The sequence below is a fragment of the Formica exsecta genome, unplaced genomic scaffold, assembly GCF_003651465.1.
Source record: "Formica exsecta isolate Colony F162 unplaced genomic scaffold, ASM365146v1 scaffold394, whole genome shotgun sequence".
Taxonomy (NCBI): Eukaryota; Metazoa; Arthropoda; class Insecta; order Hymenoptera; family Formicidae; genus Formica; species Formica exsecta.
Genome location: NW_021851177.1, coordinates 400059 through 417998, shown reverse-complemented (window position 1 = coordinate 417998; position 17940 = coordinate 400059). Strand labels below are relative to the sequence as shown.

Sequence of the window (17940 nt, the reverse complement as noted above, 5' to 3'; positions counted from 1 at the left end):
TCCTTATTATAAACATTTTGAACAGGAACTTACGCGTGACGAGGTGGCCGAGTGGTTAAGGCGTTGGACTGCTAATCCAATGTGCTCTGCACGCGTGGGTTCGAATCCCATCCTCGTCGTCATTTTTTTTGATAATTTTTTTATAAAGTAATATTCAATGTGAAATTACTATATTTATAATAATTTCAATCCTACAATATAAATTTCATATGATTAAGGAAATCGCAATATTAATATTATTAATTATTTTGAAATAACTATATAGAAATGAGGAAAAATAGTTACATATTTTGCATACAGATTATATACTAGTCTATATATTCAATTGCTTTACAGTTACGATTTAATATCCTCTAAATTTAAATTAATTAAATTAATCTTATAAATAAAAAAATTGTCTCAACGATAAGTTACTTATGAATTTACGACTTTTTACAATAAAATTATTAATTTATTAAAAAGAAATTTTGTAAACTCTTTGTATGTACGCGCTTACGATAAAATAAGTAAAATATCACAAACATTAACAGCCGAGATATTATCATAGACTCAAATACATGACGTTTTTATATACTTGCGTGTTTTTATAATGATAGTTTAAAAACTGCCGGTGCTATATTTACCGATCGTAAAATAAAAATAAAGGGTTTAGGGTGTGATATTAGGTCACGGACGCAAAGATGAACGTAATCTCCGCGTAAAGCGTACTTTTACAAAGGAGAAAATTCAACGACTTATGTGAAGGGGTACGCCTGTCCATGACCTAGCACCATCACCTACAGCAGCGATGACCAACTTTATGACAAAGGGCCGCATCGATGCTCTTCAACGAAAATGTGCACTGTATAAACTTTTTATTCGCTTTTTTTATTAGTTATTTATAAATATTTCAACTGAGTCTCTAAAGATCCTAATATTTCATTAAGACAATTCTGTTAAAAAATTTTTTTTGGAAATGCATAGCAGTTTTTATTAAATATAGTGTAGTTTTAATAAATATTAAAGAAACAAAGATCGAGATATCTCGTGTTCCACAAGATATTCTGATTTAATATACACAAATTGTGTACAAATAATTCAAATAATTATAAAATGCAGGATAAAAATGTATGTCTGAGATTATAATTAACATAATTTAAATTAATTTCTAAAATAAACATCGAAGCCGATGTTTCGAACATATACAATAATCATCCATTTTTTTATCTGTTATATCGTCCTATATTTTTATCACATTTACTACTGATTTAATCCATTCCGATATATTTGCACCAATATTATCGCCTGTGATCTTAAAATTGGCGAGATGAGGAACAAATTTATAAATCGGGTAATTGATTATTGCTTTGATTAATCTCTATGATGTTTTTTTTCTAAAGTAATCTTTATTTCTCTCAAAAGGGCGCGCTATACATAATGATTTGAGTTAAAAATTCGAAATTAAATCCTATAAATAATTCGTTATTAAATTTAATCCTTCAACTTATGAAACTATATATAGGCCGATCACGCCCATTTTTTTTATATCTAATAACGAGAGCAGTAACTGTTACGTATCTCCTCACTGTTACACATATGACAGCGCTTATGTCAGTGCGAGAATTTGGAGAAAGCGTGTCCTTGGCGAGTTCTACAATATCATGGTAAATTTATATAAACATATTATATTACACAATAAAATTGATCAAGATACGAGAATCGCATCATCTAATTTTCTTTTACTATGTAGATCAAATAAGTAAATTTTGAGAGCAAGTATTTTATAATTATATATTTGTATATATCTACAATTAACATATGAAAGTATGAAAAAAAAAGATAACAATTTTCTAATTACATTCATCCTTAAAATATTATGACTAATCGCGTTTTTTATTATGAAAATCGCGTTACTCGTGAGAAACATTATACTTGTCATTATAAATTCTATTTCTTTTATACGAAAGGAAATGTTATTAATTATAATTAATTACGTGTCCTTGTATCTTTTCAGATGCAAGAAAGATATTTAAATATTCTGCGTGTTAAGCAATCGGACGTCAGAAGCGAAACTAGAATGAAAAGTAATTGTCACTGTCACAATTGTCGCGCTCTCGATGTTTCCTAACAAGCTGCTCTGTATCAGATGCGCGATTTTAATTTCTTGAGGACCACGCCCGGAATTTGTCCATGTTCCTCCTCGAACGACTATTCTACCTCCTCTCCTTTGCACCTTCGTACGTTTCTTTCTTAATCATTTCCCACAAAGAAGTTCCATATACCTTTCCCTCTCCCATTGGTCATGCCCAATCACTTTGAACAAGCTCGTGCCCAAAATTCGATTGAACCCCCTACAATCTCATCCGCATATAAATAGTGGCCAGCAGATACCATTTCACATCAGAATCCAGTAGTTATTCTACTTCAAACAAGCAAAATGGCATTTAAGGTAAGCAGACATACACGATACTGTCGAGAACTTATACCAGTATTTTTTCTTATCATATGCACGTTATAATAAGTAATAGAAATTGCATGGAACGTAAATTTTGAAATATTAGAAATAAATAGCGTTCTGCAAAAAAGATTCTGCAAAATTTTTAATCAAATCAAAATATTTCCAGTTATAAATATAATCGAAGCATTTGTTTTATATACATCTTATTATTTATCAAAATTTATATTCCTTGTATTTTAATAAATTAGGTAAAAAAAATAAATTGCGAATATATGCTATATAAGAATAATTTTTAAATGTAAAGTCGAGATTATCCTAAAATTGAGAACATCACTTTTCTACTCTCAAAAGCTATAAATCTATAAAATCCAAGAGAGTACATAAACACATTAATTTACTTATTAAATTTTGAATCTGAAAATTATCTAAATATTTCTATATACATTGTCATATTCATTTATTATTAATATATTATTGATGACAATATTTTTTTCTATCACAGTTCGTGATACTAGCCGTCCTCGTGGCAGTGGCAAATGCCGGTGGTCCAGCGTCCTATGACATCGGCACATTATCCTCTGATCACAGCAGCATCGGCTACAGCCAGGAGTCTACCCAGAAGGGCTACGGCGGCCAGAACGTGTTGTCCACGTACAGCCGGGCCGAGGACACCGCGCACTCGTCGGTGCGCGTGAGCAACAGCCACGCGAGCAACGATCTGCTGGAGCACCATGCTGTCGGCTATGCCACACCGGTGATCGCCAAGACTTATGCCGCGCAGCCCGTCATCGCCAAAGCCGCTTACGCACCGGCCCTGACCGCGTACGCCGCTCACCCTGCTCCGGCGGTCTTCGCCAAGAGCGCATACGGATACGCCGACTCCGCTTACGGATACGCCGCGGCCGCGCCGATCTTCGCCAAGGCAACCTACGCCGCGCCAGCGGCTTATGCCAGCCCGCTCCTGACGAAGGCTTATGCCGCTCCGTCCGCCGCGTATACCGCTTATGCGGCACCGGCAGCAACCCCCTTGTTCGCCAAGACCGCCGCGTACACCGCTTACGCGGCACCGGCAGCAGCCCCCTTGATCGCCAAGGCCTCTTACGCGTACGCACCCGCCGCTACTCAATACGTCGCGAAGGCCGCCTATGCACCTGTTGCTGCTGCTCCGGTTCTAGCTAAAGCCCCGATCGCCGGATTAGCACCGGCTCTCGCGTACACCGCTCATGCCGCGCCGGTGGTCGCCAAGGCTTACGCTGCCCCTTACTCGTACGAAACGGCCTCGCCCGTAGTGCACGCCACTTTTAGCGGCTTCGGCACTAGCTATGCCTGGTAAAAAGATTGGTACATACATTAATAATTAATTCTCGCGATTTGCCATGACAACGAAAATTGTAACTCTCTCGCATCAGCAAGCTTTCCAATGTTATCGTATTCCGTCTGAAACATGCGCAAGATTTTCTACGTTTCCACTTTAAAAAAAAAGCATGATAAATTGATGCTGGAATGTATCAAATTCTTTCTTTTCCGTAGTGCCAGTGTAAACAACTGTCATCACGTAATTTAATTCCTCTCGAAAAATTTATTTTGATAAATATTTATATTAATATTATAATTTATATTAATAAGAAAATAAACGTTTATGATTTTTTGTCACATTATATGTAATTCAATTAATTAATATCATCAATTTAGGACATTCATATACGAGAATAAAGTCACGTGCGTACACAATTGATAAGTAACAAAAGAACAGGATACAATGATACTAATAGAAAGCGTCGCGACATATTACGTGGATGAATGAATATGTGTCACCTAATTTCTAGTTAAAATCCGAAAAAAGATTTGCATACAATGGATAATCGAAATGTACCGATCATGTCACGATTATATTTTCTCCTTAGGTGTTTATAAGTTGTACAGCAATCATTTGTGAAAATTGAGAGATGAGTTGTAATAATTAATTTTTAGATAGTAATTTTCACTATACTGTAAATGAGAAAAGAGAATAAAGTTCAAGTTTTTAATATTTCAATTCTTGAAATTTTTATTTGTGTTATCTCTCTTGCCTATCATATTCGCGATATCTCATTAGAATTCAAAAATTTGTGTAATTTGTCACCTAATTTCTAGTTAAAATCCGAAAAAAGATTTGCATACAATGGATAATCGAAATGTACCGATCATGTCACGATGTTATTGCGCGAATTCAGTTGAATATGCGACAGCGGATCACTTTCACGTACAACCGGTTTCCTGTAAATTTGGAACAGTCGCGATGATGAAACGATGCACGATTTAATTTTTTATTCGAATAATATTTATGCTGTTACCATTTATTTAGCCAATACACATATATAGTATGCAGGATTGGAACATTTCGTGTGATTGCAATATCTTGAAAATCTAAGATATATATGAATATACCAGAATTAAAATTCTAGAAATTCTTAGAATCGTAATTCGTAAAATTTTTTGATTTTTCCAGATCAAATCAGCTGTTTTGCGACCTTGCCAATTCCTGTCTCACCAATAATTTCTCTGCCGCAATAATCATGCTTTGATAACATAGCATAAAAATATATCTCATTAAATAATTCTATCATTAAAAGATAAGCACTCTATAAAATTGATGGTGAGTAGTTCGTGAAAGAAGCTGAGTGATGTATTTTGTTTGGAAACGTAGTGAGAATTTTTACTATCTAAAACATATTATAATATACATATATGTATATATAAACTCTAACAATAAATCTATTTTCCAGATGAATCTCTCAGAAAGATGAACATATTTTTTGTCTTGTATTATAACACATTTCATGAATATATATTAGATTTTTTTTACCTATCTAATTAATTTCATACATGTTTTATATTTTTAATTTCGTGTTTGCATTTGGAATCACAGTCTTTGATATTGAACGTGACTTACGTCACGTAACAGCTGTCACAAAATCGGCGGGAAACGGTTTAACTCACAATCAGCTGTTCCGAACGTGATACATGTATGTTTGCGAGAGATACCTTTCATCTCTAAAATCGCGACAAAGCGACAATGAAATCGTGTCAATTGTTCATTCATATGTAAAGTGAGCACGATGGATACAATTAGTACAGAAAAATTTTACGGTGGTAAAGTGCGGAAACGCAAACTCAAGTCTAACGTTAGCTGGGTGAAAACATATCAGGTTATGCCGTCGCATATATTAGGCCCAACGCAATATTGGCGGGAATTTCACAGACAAGTCGATGCCTTGACAGCAGCCGCCGAATATAGCACTAAAACAGATATGCTTTGTATATTCGCATATCAACGGCCCAGCGATGGTAGTCGCAGATTTGTCGTCGCACATCCGGAGGTCTATTGGTGGTACTACAAGGCAAAACCGCAAGAAGAAAGATGTTCATACGAGGTGAATACCTCTGAACACATATAGTTTCGCTTATTTTAATACATGCTAAATCATTAAAGCATTTAAATATTTTTCTCTTAGATTTGAAGATAGAAAAATATATGCAACATAATTTGCATGATTTTAAAAGAACATAATAAACATTATTTTTCATTACTTTTTTTTTTATTATTATCAAGAATGTATCAATACATAATATAACATAGATACATTTGTATCAATGTATTATTACATTGTACAATTTATAGAATCTATGCACATACATATTCACATGTATCTTTTAATATATAATTATATAAAAATTGTTCTAATTTAAGACTTCTATATTATAAATGTAACTGAGTTACAATTACGCTTTAAATTGATATGAAAAGAATTATATTTTTTGCAGGAAATATAACTTTTAAACAAGATATATTTTTAACATGCTTCTCTCTCTTGCTATATAAAGTTATCAAAAAATTATTATAAACTTTTAACAGGTAATACCAAAAGATTCACCATGTTGGTTGTATCTGGATTTAGAATACCTGATCGAATTAAATCCGCTATGCAATGGATCACGCATGACCAAGACACTAATAGATATTATACGTGTATATTTACTTACTCACTATCACTTGTTGTGTGATAGAAATAACTTTTTAATACTGGACTCTACATCCAGCACAAAATTCAGCAGACATGTGATTTTCACTATAAAGGATATGGCTTTTAAGGATAACTCACATGTTGGAAAGTTTATCAAAACTATATACAATGATATCATGCTTTACCTACACTCAGATGCACAGTCGCATGGAATTTTAAATCAATTTAATAAAGCAGATATCAAAGAAATGCTTGTGGAGACAAACCATGGCAAAAAGTTGTTTGTTGACAATAGCGTTTATACAAAGAATAGACAGTTTAGAGTATACCTTTCCACCAAATGGGGAAAACAGTCGTATTTAACAGTCTCTGCAGATTGTATGCATAATCCAATAAATAAATGCAGAGAAAAGGAGTTAGGAATCTTTTTGGATTCCATGATATCGTATTTTCCAAACAAACAAAATTTAATTCTGCTCGAGTTTTTTAATCGGAGTGATATAAAAGCTCAACTTTACTCAAAGATACCAATGCAATACAGTCACGAGGGCAATAACCAGATCTCACCATACCCTGAAATAGACAGATATGTTAGTAGTCTGGTTGATCCCGGCAAGATACGCATTGTTAAATATTTCGATAAAACCAACATATTGAGATATGAAATTTATGGTAACAGGTAGAGTACAATAATAATCAGACAGTTATTAATTAGTTTTTCTATATACACGTCTATCTTCCTACATAAAAGAAATAATATAAAGAGCATATTTTCTACATTGTTTTATAGATACTGTGAAAACATTGGCAGGTATCATAAAAGCAATAATATATATTGGATAGTAGATTTAAATAAGAAAAAAATGTACCAGAAATGTCACGATGAAGACTGCTCAGATTTTTTGTCTACACCAAAGAGTTTGCCAGAAGAAATTACTTTCAAGCTTGATATAGAAGGTGATCTTCTTATATCCCATGCAATGGTAGATGAAAATATTGCATAACAAGAGATTTAAAAACTATTATAAATACACTCTTTATATATGTATGAGCATAAATATAATTTATATGAAAATATGTATAAATACTTTTTGTTTTTCAGTAAATCTATTTTATAGCATGTCTTTTTTTCAATAATAATGCCCTTTGATATTTACAAATGATCAAAAATGATTTAACATTTTATATTTAATAGAAATAGAACATTACAAAATAAACGTTTCAGATATATTGACATTATATAATTAACACATTATATAATTAACACAATTTATTTACATAATGATTATTCTAATGAAAATTGTTACAATTGCATTTTCTATGACACAATTTCTTATATAGTATATTATATATACTTGAAGAATATTTATATAATAATTATTTTCTTTGTTTTTTTTTATTCTCAGGCATAATATATAAGTGGATACTCTTATATTCTATATGTATTTACATTTTCTGTGCAAATATCTATATATTATGTATATACAATGTAAAACAATTAAGATATTTTGTATGTGTGCATGTACAATATATATAAATTTTGCGAAGACGAAATTACTTGTATATATATATGATAATTTTAAAAATATCAGATATATATAATTCCTTGAGATACAAAAAGATTCAATAATAGCAAAAATTTTAAATTAATTATTAAAATTGCAACTTTCTTTCAAAAGTATCGTATTGAAAAAGAAATTGGAATTTTTGTTAGTGCAAATTTATACTCGACGATATGCATATAAATGGGTTAAATAATATACAAATATATCTTATTTGTTTTATACTATGTTTAGAAAGATACAATAAGTTTGAATCGCTTTGTATAGAAAAATCTGTTTATATACCATATAAATTATCAAACCAAATCAGCTAAATTCATTATTTTTTCATAAAACAGATTATCTTCTGTTTGTTCTAATTCTAATTCATTACCGTTTACAATACATGATGCAAAGTTTCGATGAATAAACTAAAATTGCAATGACACACTTAATCAGTCTCATTATTTGCTTATGATTTGTTTCTTGTTTTTTATAAAAGGTGAAAATCACTGATCAAATGGAAAATGGATGGGTTGTCATATGTTCACAATTTCATATCGTTATACACAAAAGCATATACTATTTGTCTAATATATGTTAATGAAATAATTGCTTGTTCTATGAACCTGCTCTATTTCTTATATCAATAGTGGATTATTATTTGCCCCACATGAAATTACATTAAAACATCCATTAGTCAAAAGTTACTCCATTAAATCCAATTGTCAAAAATCCAAAAATGCAAATAATTTCGTAAGATAGAAATAATGTAATAAACCTTGCTCTTCTTTGGATGTAGAATTTGTATCCTTATTTTCAGTTTCCGTTATATCATTTTCTCGCTGTACATCGTGTGTCACATCCAATTTGTTAGTATTGTTAGCAGAATCATCTTGTGGATCTTGATAATCCCTCATCGATTTTTTATCTTTGTCTAAATTATTTTCTACATCAACTTTAATTTGATCTTTGGAAACGTCCTCCTTAGGAAATGTAAGATGATTCTCAGATTTAATTGCATTTTGTTTCATCAGTTTATATTTTTGGTAATCCTTTGAGGCCTGTCTCATGCGAACTAGAAAGTCTGGTAAACCTAAAAGAAAATATATATATTTATTTATTATCATAATACATTGAAAAAGATCTTATCATTCACTTTGTAAAAAGGAAACAGACCTCTCAATGCTACCCACGTAGTAACAGCAGATGGTACTGCGACACCAGGATCATCATAGTAAGTAAGACCAAATTCGATGCCTGGCTCATGGAAATTTGTATAAGGCTTTATCACCATGTACGACCAATATGTCTTGACTCTGTTGCATATATGTTTTAGATTTAGATTGATTCATTGATAAAAAATCCGGAATTTGTTTAGTTTGATATTTAATTTTGATAGCCTGTGTATTCAATCATTCAACTAAATAATTTCTCCATCATTTAATAAATACAAATAAAAAAGATTGATCAACCAAGTTAACAATGTTTCAAATATACATACATACATACACAATATATATAATAACTGTCTATATGATCTCTTGAATCTTTTAAAACATACCTGTAAATTCCTCGTTTTTCTGGCACATTGGGATGTTCTGTCACTCGGCTCACAATAATCACAAGTCCCTTCTCTTTATCCACAATCCATCGTCGTTGATATACGTAATCTCTGTTAGAAAATAATTTCTACGCAATACGAATTAATCAATTATTAAATAAGAAGACATATATTTCACAATGAGAGATAATAGATTATATCAGACTTACAGGCCAAATCATTTCCCAATGAATAATGTCAGTACTATGATTAATGGATGATTCTGACTTTGGATCAGTCTCAATAATTTTTAATTCCTGAGCAGTGGGATCCCATTGTTTTCTATAATCTACGTCAATTTGTACTTGCAGAAAATCATCGGCAGTAACATCAGAAAAGGAACCATATACTTTGTATGCAAATAATCCTCCCGAATCAGGCTCTTTTTTCCTCCATATTACCATATCCTGACGTTCGATGAAAGGCTGCCAACTATCTACTGTGTGTATATTTTTTAAATACCAATATATATATATATATATATATAAATAGGAAATGTAACATCTTAATATTAAATAATTGATAAACTTACAATCTTGATTCGAAGCAACAGAAGATTGAACTCCATTACATTTACAATATTTCACATTGGACTGTACAATATCAATGACAATTCGCAAATGACATTTGGCACAGACTACTGTGGAGTCTCGCAATCTATGAATTCCTTCAATCTCACGATTATACCTGCAAGAAATAAAGTATTATTAGAAAAATATTCTAGAAATATTATACACGCATGTTTTATCATTCTAAACACAAAACATATTTGTTACAACCACCTATTAATTTCTTCATCGCTTATCCTATCGCGATTCCAATCGTACACGGTTACGCCGGTTGCGCTTATCAAAAAATTCCTGGTGTTTCTGGCGAGTCTCAATCTCCACGACCGCATGAATTCCCTCAATGCTACCTCGTCCCATATTCTCGTATACAGATGAAAAATCTGTATGTATCGTCTGATTCGTTGAGCCGCTACAAACTCGAATTGTTTTTTGCAAACTTGGGCCACCTGCGTGCCCTGTTCGCGGAACCATAAACTTATCCTCTTGCGGTAACTGCCAAATTTGCCGCAATTTTGCGTTCTTGGGCCGCAATGCTGCAAAACGATAGCTAATCTGCTACTGCTGTGACTATTACAACTCGTGTTAAATCGTTTGAAAGCATGACCGGTCAGTTTCCACGTGTACATCGTTCGATGCTGCGTTATGTTGTAGACACTTTCCGCACGATTAATTAATCTATTCACTCTCATTTACACATATACGAAATCTTCTTATAAAAATAACCGCGGACTCGTGATGATACTATACGTAACACTTGTGTCGGTCTTGATTTTTTGTCCGCACTATCGATTAGATCGCACGCAAGTTATACGCGTACATGAAACGCATTATTTTCTAAGGTCGATGTTACTCTCGATAGATCGCTATTAAATTAATTATGCGAAGAAATCATCATCATTCGCATATATAACCGCCGCGCATACATAACCATCGATTGTCCATGGACGAGGAGTTGCGCGGGCATGAACCATGAACGTACGCATTATATGACACTATAGTTTACGTCACGTACACTATAATATCGGATGAGGAGTCGGAGCAGGCTGGCGGAGGAGAGGATCAATCGCGGTTTTTACATTTTGAATTTTCAAAAACATGCCACGTCAATTCTAAACATTTTTTTTTTTTTTTAAAGAGGGTAAAAATTGACAGAACAATATTAAATGCTGCAGCTCTATTTTCTAAGAATTACGTAGTTCACTCTCTATACATCATCAATAATTTGCGTTTATTTCACACACATGTCGATTGCGCAATCCAATATACTCTCTAGTGCGATAACTTGTCATTCGATAGGGGCTTTTAGTGTCCCATTTAGCCGCTAGGGGAGATTTTGACAAGTCATGTATGCCATCTATATATATTCTCAAATCAAGATATGGCGCGTTAAGTTTTTTCAAACGAGTCGTTACAGTAGCGATCAGTGTTTGTTAATCGCATATATTTGCAATTTCAATCCTATTTCTTCTAACAATGCTGCTAGTATCTCGCGGAAGCAAGTGTAATATTAACGAAAGTCACACACGAAAGACTATATATATATACAGATTAAATCAAAATATTAACGGTCATTAGCGTGCACAGGCGAAAAGATCGGCAACGATGGGATATACAGGCAAGTTTCGGATATCGTTTTTTTATTAACGTTTTATCAGTTACAATTTTGATTACATACATATAATGTGGATCCTTCTTTAAACACATGGTTGCTATGATACAAATGACGAGGATAAAAATTTGGAGTGCGTAAAAATGTAATTAGATGACAATTTATTTTTGTTTTTATTTTCTTTTTTTTTTCTTTTCTTTTCTTATTACTTCATTGGTCATGGCGATGGGCCAACTTTGAAACGTATATTAATATAATATACCGAGTTTGGCCCATGTCCACTTGTAAGTGGGTAGGTAGGTAGGTAGGTAGGTAATATCCTTGATCGCAATTAAATCGTCCCTAATTCGCTAATATTTTACACACTAACAGTGCGCAATCGTCGCTCAAGACTGATGTCCGATGTTAAAAGATCTGATCGTCCCGCCGATCTCAGGATTGTGTCTCTCACATCGATCACAGAGAGAGGCTTTTCGGAGCTTTCAGTGTGCCAAATTCAAAGGACAATATTTACAAAAATATCGAATAACAATCGACGACAACGTGGTGAGTGATCTTATGTTTTTATAAACAATTCTTTCTTATGTATTTACGTTGCTTATCAAAAGAAACCAAGCAACATGTAAAGGACGTCTGCAAAATTTCGATGTCTTTTAGACTCTTGTAAAGTTCGAAAAATCGCGATTATATAATTATTTCTAATTCATTCTTAAATGTTCCTTCCTAAACACAGCTTTAAATATTAAAAAAGGAAATTTTAGTTAATCGCGTATAGCTAACTACAATGTAATATCTTTTAATGAAAATTAACATTAATTCTATCGACATTTTTTAATCGAAGAAAATAATGGAACCGTAATAATCATTTGACAAAACTATTGTCCTTTTAAAAGCGTCCACTTTGAGATAGAATCGCATACGATTCAATGATTTGATTTATAATCGGACATATACGAGGACGAAGTGAAGCTGCAAAAATCGCCAAGACAAAATTGAGAAAGTCCTCTGAACTTGGAACAACGATAATGTATTATCGCCTTTACTTGTGTTCGTCGTGCAGCGACGAATGGCACGCGTTTTTCTTTCCCTCCTTAGCATTATATACAGGACTGACCATTTATCAACAATTATTTGGAATATCATCCTTTAAGGTAAACAGCATCGGGTGGACAACAGGATGAGACGCTAATCGGTCTAGGATCGCGGTTACGTAATATTCGACTCTTTCCGCATCGCTTCCGTAATACTAATCAGCTTCTCCTGAGATTCGGTCGGTGATATGCAATTTGATTCCAAGATAATTGTAAAGTTCTGCGTAGATCACGGCATAATAATCATAGGATTTCTGTAGTCCGAATTGTATAAATATCCAGTATTGACGATCGAGAAACAATTTTCCCAAATATACGCGGCCGTCTTAAACAAATAATTAATTAAAAACTTAGCAAAAAATTTTTTTTATCGGGATAAATAAGATCTGAATATATTGCACATTTCTCGATTTTTATATTCTTTTTTTCTCTGTTAACAGATTAAAAGCAAACTTCTAAAATATCTCGGATATCAATAAAGATAATTAATATATTGGAGGATATACGAGTCTAAATATTTCGAACGGAATTGTTTTATCACTAAATGAGCTAAATGAGGAACTTTGACTGCAAAAATCAATCCAACGACTTAAAGAATCGCTCGATCGAGTCGACGAGAAGGAAGTGATCGCGATAATGATCGCAGTGATCATTCGGCTATTCAATCCAAAGCTCGCTTTTGAATACGACACACTCTCTTCCTGAACCAAAATGTATTCGAGATCTTTCCAATTCAGAATCAAACCATCATGCGAAGAATCTCGTACGCGAAATTAGCAGCATCGCGCGTATATCATTCGATCAATCATGCTCTCAGACGTTAATCCTGTCAGAATATACCGAATTATATTTAGATTAAAGACGTTTTGTTTCAGGAAATAAATAATTCTTTAGAATAGTTATACTTAACAAATAACTTTACTATCTTTTCTAATTTTCCATTTTCTGTGCGACAAAATGCCAATCGTTATCATGTAGACTAATCAAACAGAATGTACTAATGTTTGGATGAATGAGTCAATTGAATGAACGCGATACTCTATTCATGGATGCTAGATGAACAATTCGTTTATTAACAGTCTATCAAATATTAATCGCGAATTACGACATCGCGGCCGGCAAATGTCATTCGCGCTAAATCTTGTTGATGAATAGAAATTAAGCTAATCGAACGCTTGCTGTTTATCAGTCGATGGCTTCGTGAATCACACATGATTTGCACGATCGCGAAAGATTTAATTAAAGATCATCATTTTAATACGTTTAATAATGCAGTTTATGGCAAGAATTCGGCACGATTTATTCAATTTCTCTGGTATGTATAAATGCAATATCTCATCAACTACAAAATAAAAGTTTCAATCACACTAGATAACATCAATAAAAATAGACTTCATAGACACTGATCAATCTCATAATAATGTTAAATATAATTAAAGTAATTTACATTCAAAAAAATTAAGATTGATTCTAAATACATGATTTTTAGTTTGATTGCCATTTCTACTTGCTTGTAAAGAATCTTATGATTTTCGTTATATGTTAAAATTCGCAAAATTATTTTGCGATTCTAAATCTATAGTCTTCCTGAATAAAAGAATATACGTGTTTAAGACTAAAGAATAATTATATAATTCGAAAATTTTAGAATAAAAATTTCTAAAATACAAAGTGTTGAAACTTTTACTCGCGATACAAGTAAGTCGTATTCATTGATGTATCAAAACTGCATTACAATAGCGTGCGAATTAAACATGATCTTAATCCGAATTAGGTAAAAACAGAAGATTCACTAACGAAATTGCACTAGTCCTTTAATTGTTCGCGAGAGCGCAAAGCATTGAGCAACAAAGACTATAATTAACGCAAAATCGTGTTAAGTAATTAAGAAATAATACGCGCCATTGTGTTAATTATTCGTAATAAATTTCGTGTTGTCTTTCGCAATCGTCGTCCTTTATGAGCGTCCTTTTTGCACATTTCGCGCGGAAACGAGAAGCGCGACTTCAAAGGCAAGCGTTTAAATTTTATCCCGGCAATCTCTTCTGATCGCCATAGCGAAAGAGATTCAGCATTTATATATCCTTTTTCGTATCAGAAAATATGCGCAATTCCGCGTTTTGTACATTCGCAGAAATACAAAGAAAGAAAGAAAAGAATGAAATGCGTTCGAAACCAAAAGCCGCTTTCTCGCAGATTAATTCACGACCCTAGGTCATCCGCCTTGTGTGCGACCTGTCACTCTATTATGATCGATACTTTCACTGAGCCCGCCGAGCCCGTTGTCCCTCCGCTTTCCTCTTGCGCATAAATTAAAAAACTTGACTCGTACAAGTATGACCCCATATGGTGATGAACATTCACGAGGTGTATCGCTCGAGACGTTCCACATAGCGCGCCAACTCGTAGAACCATTGTTTGAAATTAAAATAGCTTCTGAATGAAGATGCGGCCGAGAGTTTGCGTGTCTCGTCTCGCATCTCGTGGCTATTCTCAACGCTGTTTCGAAGTGCATCGCCGACTATTCGAACGGAACACAGATGGGATTTATCTTCGGATAGGCATTTAAATCAATATGCACTCCTGAAAGAGAGAGAGAGAGAAAGATAATTTAACGCATAAATGATATATACTTTTGAAAAAATACCTAACGCAATAACGCGTGACGATATTCAACGGTGACGTTTGCTAAATCTTATTCAATCTGTTATCAACGTCTGAGGACTGATTCCACCGATTATTTCGATTCGAGCGGTTCTTCATCTCCTTCTACAAGTTTCGAGCTAGAAAAAGGCGAAGAATCGATAAAAATACCGCGGTTAAAAGTTAATTATCATCGGTAAAGCCAGCCCGTAAATGTTCGCCGGTCAACTTTACGACATTGTGTTTGCCTGCGAATGTGACTAGTGCGATACCGCGGAATGTCGAGATCTTGTTTGCTTGCAGCGAAGCGTCGTGAACCGCGCGTTACGGATCGGACTACTATAACGAAGATCACAGTCCTTTCCTTATACGGAGGGCAAATCGTGCCGCTCGAGGCCTGGGCGATGCACTTTCTCCCGGCAAGGATCTCAAGTTCCGTACCGTCTCGCCTCCGCGCGACTTCGCCGCGTACTTTGTGTAATGTATTTTGTTTTCGACTACGTCGCGCGGATGCGATTTGATGCTACTTTCGAGTTTCGGCCTAGGGATGCCCGTGGGGCATTATAATTTCGGCTTTCATGCGCTAACAATTAAAAATTTGTTCGCCTATTACTTATCATTTCGTGTATTTTTTGTCGTTTAAATTCAATTCACATTATTAGGGTATAATAATTAATTAATTAATTAATTAATTATAATAGTGTCATTATAATTCGTAATAATATACAACATTTGTCAATAGATCATTTATGCTAAAACCCACTGCATGCTCGTGTCGAAATCATTCGTACATTCTCTCGCATACTCTCCCGCACATGCACGCATACACACACGCTCCTATACACGTGCGTTTTCTGTTTCTCACTCTTTGCGATTTCGCTTAGCTTTCTCTCTCTATATGCACAAGTATATTTTACGAAATACACCTTTCTCCTGCTTTCGCACACTCTCACGCCGTGGGACTGTACTGGCTTCAGGCGTGGCTTATCTAACTAATTCACGATTCTTTCTGTGTGTGACTCTGGAGTAAGTGTATATGTAAATATATAATTGCGTATGTACGTGTAAATGCGTGCGCAACGACACGCGTGCGTGCCTTTTTTTGTCACACGCGATTCGTCTCTCGCTCTCGGTACTTTCTACGTATAAGCCACATTCGCTCTTGTATCTGTGTAGCCTACTTTATTTCAATCTAAAAAAAAAGAATCAGGTAAAAGAAGATAGAAGATCAATGCGCGGCAATACACGCGTTCGCATTTAAAACCAGCAAAATAATGAGAACACAATGGCGATCTCTCGGAGAAAAAAAAAAAAAATAAGAATGATTGATATTTATATGATGCACATGAATATGTTGATGATAGTCTTTGTATATATCTCAAAATATATTCCCGCTCGATTTCGACATGCCAAAAATGCAGAAAATGTTTTGTTCTTTAAAAGGATATAAATGGATTTTTATATGTATATGTGCTCCGTCTCTTCTCCCTGTTTCTCGTGTAAAATTCGACAAATAGTCGGATTCGATTCATTCATTTGCAAATATTCGAGAATGGTCCGATTTAAAGATCCCGAAGGCGCGATACACCACTTTGATTTTCCAGAAAGCAACATCGCTTTTTGGATTACAATTAAAATCGAACAAACAGTATAGAAGAAAATTTGACCTTAAATTTTGCGCAACAGAAATTAAAATCTAGAAACTTCCTTCTCTCGTTGCGACGGCGTTGACTTGTTATCCGATTAATGACCCGACATGAGAATGGCACGCGATTGATGTTTGCGAATGCGTTTCGCGGTCTACAATGACAGGGAATATTTAATACAATAGAGCGATTCGTGACATGCGAATTGTTTATATATTCAAGTATAAGTGCCTATCTCTGTAGATGTATATATATATATATATATTCGAAAAACTTGAATTTCGAAAGTTCTCGTACCAGGATCGTACTCATATGATGATATTAGCCATGCGGGAAAACGCCAAAGGAATTGCAGAATTCGTGTGATGTATTATAATTATGACTAAAACAATGTTCCCCTTTCTTACATTTCGACGCGTGATAATGTGTAACTTTGATTCTCATCAACGCAAATTGTCTTTGTATGTAAATGATGCAAATACTTAAAATATTATACATTTTTTCTAATTTGAGGAGTAAATTAATTGCAGTGATCATTTTGACTAATTATACATAAAAAAGATTCATGAGAATCAAAAATCACATTAATCATCAAGTATTACAGATGATAAAAAAGTGAATGATATATGTATATATATACGTATATATTTATATATATATATATATATTTATATATATATAATACATCGCGGGTGAAATAGAATACTATGGATTATCGTATAAACTATCAAGTGACTGAAGTCACAATCGGAAACTTTGCGGCAGTCTCGAATAGAGGGGTCGGATTAATAGTCCGA

At 33.7% G+C, this 17940-nt stretch overlaps 3 protein-coding genes, 1 long non-coding RNA gene and 1 other non-coding gene across 8 annotated transcripts; 4 read left to right on the top strand and 1 right to left on the bottom strand.

Annotated features, from left to right (window-relative positions):
* The first annotated feature begins 37 nt into the window (after positions 1-37).
* Positions 38-119, top strand: Trnas-gcu. Its single transcript has one exon. It is a non-coding gene; the product is annotated as a tRNA-Ser (tRNA).
* Positions 120-2411: 2292 nt separating this feature from the next.
* On the top strand, positions 2412-3930 carry LOC115239757 (cuticle protein 21.3-like). The gene is made up of 2 exons (XM_029814462.1): positions 2412-2428; positions 2940-3930. The coding sequence occupies exons 1-2, from the start codon at positions 2417-2419 to the stop codon at positions 3768-3770; spliced, it is 843 nt and encodes a 280-aa protein (XP_029670322.1). The 5' UTR covers positions 2412-2416; the 3' UTR covers positions 3771-3930.
* A 1452-nt stretch (positions 3931-5382) lies between these two features.
* LOC115239775 (DNA-directed primase/polymerase protein-like) lies at positions 5383-7522 on the top strand. Its single transcript, XM_029814486.1, has 3 exons — positions 5383-5850; positions 6333-7120; positions 7232-7522. The coding sequence occupies exons 1-3, from the start codon at positions 5536-5538 to the stop codon at positions 7443-7445; spliced, it is 1317 nt and encodes a 438-aa protein (XP_029670346.1). The 5' UTR covers positions 5383-5535; the 3' UTR covers positions 7446-7522.
* Positions 7523-7696: 174 nt separating this feature from the next.
* Positions 7697-11764, bottom strand: LOC115239747 (stAR-related lipid transfer protein 7, mitochondrial-like). 4 transcript variants are annotated; one of them, XM_029814437.1, is made up of 6 exons: positions 10365-11764; positions 10118-10272; positions 9756-10021; positions 9547-9674; positions 9162-9301; positions 7697-9078 (listed from the first exon to the last, which is right to left on the bottom strand). In XM_029814437.1, exons 1-6 carry the CDS (start codon positions 10841-10843, stop codon positions 8711-8713), a joined length of 1536 nt encoding a protein of 511 aa, XP_029670297.1. In that variant the 5' UTR covers positions 10844-11764; the 3' UTR covers positions 7697-8710. The 4 variants fall into 4 exon arrangements, with proteins under 4 accessions (XP_029670297.1, XP_029670295.1, XP_029670298.1 ...); XM_029814435.1 differs by having other exon boundaries at positions 9756-10024; positions 10365-11763; XM_029814438.1 differs by having other exon boundaries at positions 10368-11763.
* Positions 11765-11778: 14 nt separating this feature from the next.
* LOC115239748 lies at positions 11779-17148 on the top strand. The gene is made up of 2 exons (XR_003884670.1): positions 11779-12309; positions 13295-17148. It is a non-coding gene; the product is annotated as an uncharacterized LOC115239748 (long non-coding RNA).
* Positions 17149-17940: the final 792 nt, after the last annotated feature.

Coding starts and splice junctions, on each gene's coding strand:
- LOC115239775 (XM_029814486.1), top strand. CDS start 5,536: ATGGATACAATTAGTACAGAAAAATTTTACGGTGGTAAAGTGCGGAAA. Junction 5,851..6,332: donor AAGAAAGATGTTCATACGAG/GTGAATACCTCT, acceptor AACTTTTAACAG/GTAATACCAAAAGATTCACC. Junction 7,121..7,231: donor TATGAAATTTATGGTAACAG/GTAGAGTACAAT, acceptor ATTGTTTTATAG/ATACTGTGAAAACATTGGCA.
- LOC115239747 (XM_029814435.1), bottom strand. CDS start 10,843: ATGAGAGTGAATAGATTAATTAATCGTGCGGAAAGTGTCTACAACATA. Junction 9,675..9,755: donor ATTGGGAAATGATTTGGCCT/GTAAGTCTGATA, acceptor CGTATTGCGTAG/AAATTATTTTCTAACAGAGA. Junction 9,079..9,161: donor TACGTGGGTAGCATTGAGAG/GTCTGTTTCCTT, acceptor ATTTTCTTTTAG/GTTTACCAGACTTTCTAGTT.